At 38.9% G+C, this 6,806-nt stretch overlaps 1 protein-coding gene across 1 annotated transcript in view; it reads left to right on the top strand.

The window, feature by feature from the left end:
- DENND1B (DENN/MADD domain containing 1B) overlaps positions 1-6,806 on the top strand; it is a 173,265-nt gene that overhangs the window by 94,656 nt on the left and 71,803 nt on the right. Inside the window, exon 9 of the mRNA XM_009326173.1 lies at positions 2,389-2,499. Within this exon, the coding sequence (XP_009324448.1) occupies positions 2,389-2,499 (111 nt within the window). The remainder of the gene's footprint in view (positions 1-2,388; positions 2,500-6,806) is intronic.

Here is a 6,806-nt window from a genome sequence, read left to right as displayed (position 1 = left end):
CCTGCGGGTACGTCTGCGGTGGTGGAAAGGAGTCTGTGCCAGGGACCCGGAGGAGATGGCGCGGCCCTTGTTGCAACCCGGAAAACTACGGAAAGTTGCTCGATAGAGGAGTAAAAGAGAGGACCCTCGTTGCAAGGGCTCTTTGGGCGGGACGGGGCTTAGTTTTTAAATGTTTATTTTCATCTGTTTCGGCTACGGGTTGAATTCCTCTATTTTAAAGAATCCTCTTGTTCTAGCTTATTATTTGGGGTTCTGATAAAACATAGCTTTGGAGGTTAGAAGGTGTGTTATGTGTTCAACTTGAAGAAAATGTGGGGAAGCTTCACTCTGGACCTCTGGCTGATGGAGGATCTTGCGATGGTGCCACTGTGGATTTATTTTTCTGATTCTGTGGGAGAAAGGAAAAGTAATTTTCAAGGTGCCTTTCTATAATTATTTTTTACTCCATTTATAAAAGTCTCATCCTTCCTGTATGAATCAAAATAGTATGGTACTAATGGAGGGTTAGAACATGCAGGGAGTGAAGACGTGAGGTAATTACAATAAATTAGCAATAAAATGAATTTTCTTCTTCTTTGTTGTAAGATTCACATATTTCAGGGGCAGTAACTTCTCAGATGTAATGCAGAAATAACTGTGACTGTCTCCCAAAGATACGTTGGTCTGTACAAGATTGCAAACTCTTTTTACCACAGCTTTTGCAACACAGAATCAGCATACCATTATCAACTACAGTGTTAGAGGGTGTCTGAGGTAAATTGGACTCAAATTATCACGGTGCATCAGCCTCTGACAATCAGTTGAAGGTAGCACTTGAAAGACCAGAGTTTCTTTCTAAATGTAGTGTTTGTGCCTTAAAGCTCTTGTTTTTCTCTCCTGCAAAATCTTATGCAGCATGGACCAAGAATAACTCTATACTCTGTGTCTTCAAATTAATAATGCATTTCTGAATTTACATGAAACTGGATCGTCCATTGGATCTTTGTTTGTCTCTTCGTTTGTCTCTTCAATATCTTTTTTTAATTTTAATATTGCAATATATCCAAAATGCAGGTCAACCTCCTGATCATCATCCGGGCTTTAACTGAAGTTAGCTTTCCATATAGTAGAGTCGGTGAGGAGACAAACCAGCAGCTGGTGCACAGCAGCTCTGCCCACGCCGCGCTCCCTGACTGCGGAGGGCCGTGAGCCGGAGAGGCCGCAGGGCCGCCGGCCGCCCGCCGTGTCCTGGCCCCCGGGGGGGTGGTGGTGCTGGCAGTCAGGGGGGTCACCCCGCGGTGAAGCCTTTTTCAGGGGTGCGTTTCCTTCCTGCCATGTCTTGGCCACATCCAGTATAGACTAACGGTTCCACTGTTCAGATTTCCTTGGGTTCGGACATACAGTTGATAGACCTCCTACATTAACGTCCGGTAATACGTCGTTCCTGAGAAGAGACGAGTAAGAGTTCTGGTTGCAGATACGATAATGAATGTGTGAAATTGAATGTTTTGTATATTGTGGGGTGTATTAGTATATTTTCATACATATTCTCTAATGTTTAAAAAAATTTGCTGTTTATTCCTAGGCGTTTTTGCTGGTAGCTGTTTTAGCTTATTCAGAACTTGTATGTCTCTGGCACTGTGCCATGCAGAAATACTGTTAAGTTCAGCTGGAACACAGAGATCCTTTCCCTCCCTCCTCTCCCCCCCCGGGCTTTTTTCTCTTTTTCCCCCGCTTTTGTGTTGTCTGCACGATAAATAGGAGGTGCTGGTGACTTTGCTTTTCATTACACCCCACAGCGGGGGTAGCAGTGGGATTCTCATCCGGGGCCAAAAGGGTGGCTGCAGGAAAGGACCCAGTACCTTCCACCACTGCTGCTGGACTTCTGGTGTCCTGGCGCATACAGCTCAAGCAAAAGCTTGGTGTTTTTCAACGGGCTGTTTTGCTGTACTTGAAGTAGAATAAAATGTGTTGACTTTGGGAGAGCCTAGCAAAATAGCACAGTTTTATTACTGTAGCTATGACAGAACAGTTTTTGCAGTGGTGGAAGACCTGTTCCTGGGTTGAAGGTAATGGTTACCTTAATAGCATATGGTGCTATTGATATAATACTAAATTTCATATTTTTTCAAATTTGGAAAAAAGAAGGGCAAATCTAAATTCACAAGCATAATCAAATGAGCAAAATATTAATAACTTACACCGAAGTTAGTTTTTCATTGGCTTTAAAACGCAATCAATTATTCTTAAAGCATACAAATTTTAACGCAGAGGGGTTTCCTTCATGGTTTTGGGTTGTTTTTTTTTTCCCCACCTACTAATTGGAAAAAATTTTTGTAAGTAATATATAAAATGTTCCACTTAGCTACTACTGTTGCTATATTGTTAACATCTTATTTATTTAAACAGAGAAACCTCACTGAATATTTTGTTGCTGTGGATGTGAACAACATGCTGCAACTTTATGCCAGTATGTTGCATGAGAGACGAATCATTATTACCTCTAGCAAACTAAGCACTGTAAGTACTTCACACATCTCCTTTTAAGTAGGATATATTGAACATTTCACAAAATGACCTGCAGACCTTTGTGGTTTTAGATATGTTCCATGTGTACTTATAAGACAATATCTACATACTTTTCTGATATATGGTTTTAGTCTGGCTCTTGAAGTACAAAAGTCTGATTTATATAAGACCTACTCAGATACATTAAGTCGGGTTAATTATTTTTCTTATCAGGAGATGAGAGTTCTTTAACTCTCCTGAGTTCATTTCTGTGCCTTCTAACCTAAAAAGAATTCTTAAGGGCTATTATAAGATCTTTATTATTCACTTGTGGCTTATTCCATTGGAGCTACTTGAAAGAAATCAAGGGTCCATAATAATAGCTGCTATCCTAACCTGGTAATAGGTAGATTCATCTTTGTTAGAGTGGTTTGGGAGTGCATACTGTAATAGCTCTGATTTGGAGCAGCTCTTCAGACTGATAATAACGTACAACTCAAAATAGCATTTTTTTTTTTTATTAAAGGTTTTAGGCTACTGCCCACATTAAAATGCTTCCCCCCCCCGCCTTATGCCTGCTTAGACCGCTTAATAAAAGAATGTTGCGTTTCATTTTGAAAGTATACCTAAATATTCAGATGTTATTTTGTTTTACTCTTCACAGAATCTTACGGGTTTTTAAAATATCCTATATTTTTAAAATATTCCCAAGATTAATTTTGCATTAGTACAAGACTGTCACTTTATAACCAACATTCATCATAGAGTATATTTGTTACGCAGAATCTTTAGCCTGTTAAGCACAGTCATTGAAAATACCTTTATTTTTTTTCAACAGTACTGCATAAAACCTTTTGTTTAATATGCTTTCTATGGTAGAAAATCAAATCTATGTTCCTGAACACTGCTAATTGTACTACCAAAAAGATTAACAATAGGTACAAGGTTGGATCTAGTACTAAAAATAGGTATTTTCAAAGTCTTGCAGGTGCTGATTTCCAATACATACATGTGCATGTAAGGAGCGAGAATTTTTGGATTATAAAAGTGGATAAAGCCCCTTTAAATTCTTTTGAGTCAAAAGTAAATCAAAGATAGAGAAGATTCAGAATCGCCATAAAAGGCTGGCAGGTTTTACAATTCTAGGTGGTAGTAGCAATTATATGACTGCCTTATTGTTGTTATTTTTTTTAAAACACCACAGTGTTGGGTCCCTGAACCTGCAATCACCGTTGCAGTTAGGGGAGTGCGCAAAGACAGCACTTTACCACTGGTTTGCAGAATACGGAGCTAAGTAAGTCCATGGTGATTGGAGAGTAAAGGAGACATGGGGTCATATAAGCAGAGGCCACATGAACAACTTGAAACCAGAAAAATAAATACTGAATGAATATAAGCAATCTTCAAATTTCTAGTCTATGATATATTTTTAACCACCGAAGATTTTACTTTATCTTAGGAAATTTCCATATTCTATCACACTTTTTTCTTCCCCCTGCCCCCCACCCCCTGAAATGGCTAGGGGAAGAATTTGGTGTTACAACACAGTAACGAGACCACCCAAATGGGCGAAGAGAATTTGAAGAGAAAGCCCTTTCAATGAACCTGGCATAGTAGAAGTTCACGTGATGTAGCAAAACCGTGGAATCAATTTTTTTTTTTTTTCAGTTTGCCAGTCTGGGACCCCGCTTGCTATATTAAAAAAAAGAAAAAAAGAAAAAAATACGCCATAAAAAACCCTCAGTTCCAATGATGCCCCAGTCAAACCTCTTTTACTGCTCCAGTAGACAGGAGATAGGAATCATGACGGCAGCTCTGTGCCTGTGGAAGATTCATTCTGCAGGTGGGCGCGTGTCTGTCTGCTTAACACGATTTAGAATCGTACTCCCAGCCTACATTTGGATCCTCTTAAGACTTGTTTTTGTTAGGCTGAACATCTCAGCTGATCTCTGTTGCTATGATATGACAAGAGAAGAGGAGGTATCAGAATCACACTGCGCTGATCTAGACCACCTCATTTCTGTGTTCAGATTCCAAGCTCTTTGGAAGTCGTTACAGAACAACAGATATAATATGCTGGCTGTGAGAAACTTTAACTTTGAAAATTCAGCTGTTTATTCCAAATCTTTTCATGAAGTAATAGTCATCTTGATGGTGTCCTCACTTGAAAATGATTTATATCACTCTCCTGGACAAGGATAATTAGCAATAGCAGACATTTGTAGTGGTGTTTGGATGTCCTGAAGAATGTCCCCAAGGTGTGAATGTAAATAGTAGATTGCAGGTCAAGTCCAAAAAGAGATAGCACATCAATTTCACTTTCTTCTGGTTACTTTTTCGGTCTACTAGCATTACTGCCACATCACGTCGGATCCACTTTTGATACAGGACTGGGTTAATTTTCACTTGCACTAGTGAGTTCTGATAAAACAGAAAAATAGACCTGGCTTATCAGGAACTTCATGAGAACTGCTACCTGCAGTTCTCACCTCTTTCATAAACAGAGCAGGACTGATGCGAGGCTTGCTTCTTTACAGGGCAATATAGTTTAAAAAGTAAATTAAACACTTCTCAGTATCTCCTGTAAGAATTTAACTGAATTGCCAAGAATGATTAAATGTGTTTTTTGGCATAAGATATTTCTTCTTTAAAATGTTGGATTATGTAATATAATACAACTAAGCAAATGGAGTGCATTTGGACGTTAGCATTTGCTAGCTTTGTGCTGTTTTACTGTTGTGTACAAAACACAGCAGACTGGTACTTCGTGTTGCAAAGGTCGTGTTTTAATATTCCTAAATTACAGCTTGATACTTGAAAAGATTATTTGTTCAAAAACAATGCTATCAAGTACAACTTTCTGTTAAGGGAGTTGTGCCTTATCTTTGGGGTTAACTGAATATCAAGTGTTTATGTCAGTTCATGAAGACTGGGTTGTGATGTCACCTTCGAGTTATCAGCTCTGTTTTGGTTCACTATCTCAGGGCAGTGACTGATAACAAAAGGCATAATTCAAGGCCTTACTCACTTTCTCCTCACCCTTCTTGTGGGGGGCCAGGAATGGAAAACTACACTTACTTATGTACAGGAATTCTTTGTCTAGCATTTCTGCTCTATAAATTCCATGCTTTCATTATACTCAAGTAAAGGATCAGTCCTGTTATGGAAAAAGGGGGAAAAATGATGCTATATTTAAAAAGAAGGTTTACTTTGGAGGAAAAAAGAGAAAGAGAAAAGAAGGTTGCCTACTTTAAGCTGTTGAGTAGAGTTGTTTCTTTAATTAAAAAAAAAAAGCATAAGTACCATTTTATCCTGAGGGTGTTTCAATTGTCAGCTTATATTTTATTTTGTCCAAGCAGGCTTTGTTTTATATGCATCCTCTGGTTTTTGCAATTGTTATGTATTCTTTGCATCTTTCTTTAAATTGATTTTCTGTGTTTTTACCCCCTTTAAAAACTCCTTTGGTGGAGATCTTTGTCTACTTGCCCTACCAATTACTACCAAAAATATAAGTGGAAACTTCTCACCACTCCTTTCTGTTGTAGCTTCTGGGTCGTTATTTGCCCTAACTGTTGATTCTTTTATTAGCTTGACTTTCCAGCCACTTTAATAATGTGATTATCACCAACCTCACAGCTTGCTTCAGGCTTAGTGGTAGAGTGAGATGGATTCAGCTAGCCTGAGGATTATGCTCTGTAAGATCTGTTTGTAGCAAAAATTACCATTTCTGGCTTTTGAAGAGTAAACTAGGAAAGAGAAACAAATTATATGGCTTTGGATTAAATGAAAGGATGAATGAAACAAAGGAATTGATCTATTCACAGAGGTGGCTGTTAGTTGTTTCACTTCAGCTGTAAAAGGAAGACCTTTCCTAAACGTCATGCTGTATGTTCTTTGCACAGCACCGTTTCCTCACACGTCACTGCATCTGCATGTATTCGTATTAGTTGCATGGAGCTGTACGAGTTTCAGTACAAATAATTTTTTAATTCAGTCTTCCTATAAATTATTAAAGTGCTGGGGATGGCTTTTCCAGGAAGGCTGAACTACAGCATTGATTTTATGCATGCTGGAGGCAGGCCCTAGATGTTTCGGCCCCAAGTGCACCTGCTGTGGTAGTCTACCAGAACATCATACCACGCTCTCATGTATTCAAAGCAAAGGAATAAATCATGATTTACAACACTGCATCAGTTGACTTATTGCTGTTTTGTGACCGGAGGTAAGAAGGATTGCTGTTTAAAGCCATGTCATCGGTTCTCAAGTCACTCAAGCATGAAAGCTTGTCATATGCCTCTGTAATTGTACCTCACCAGTCT

Source organism: Pygoscelis adeliae, unplaced genomic scaffold, assembly GCF_000699105.1.
Source record: "Pygoscelis adeliae isolate BGI_AS28 unplaced genomic scaffold, ASM69910v1 Scaffold256, whole genome shotgun sequence".
NCBI lineage: Eukaryota > Metazoa > Chordata > Aves > Sphenisciformes > Spheniscidae > Pygoscelis > Pygoscelis adeliae.
This window is presented reverse-complemented; position numbering and strand designations above follow the sequence as displayed.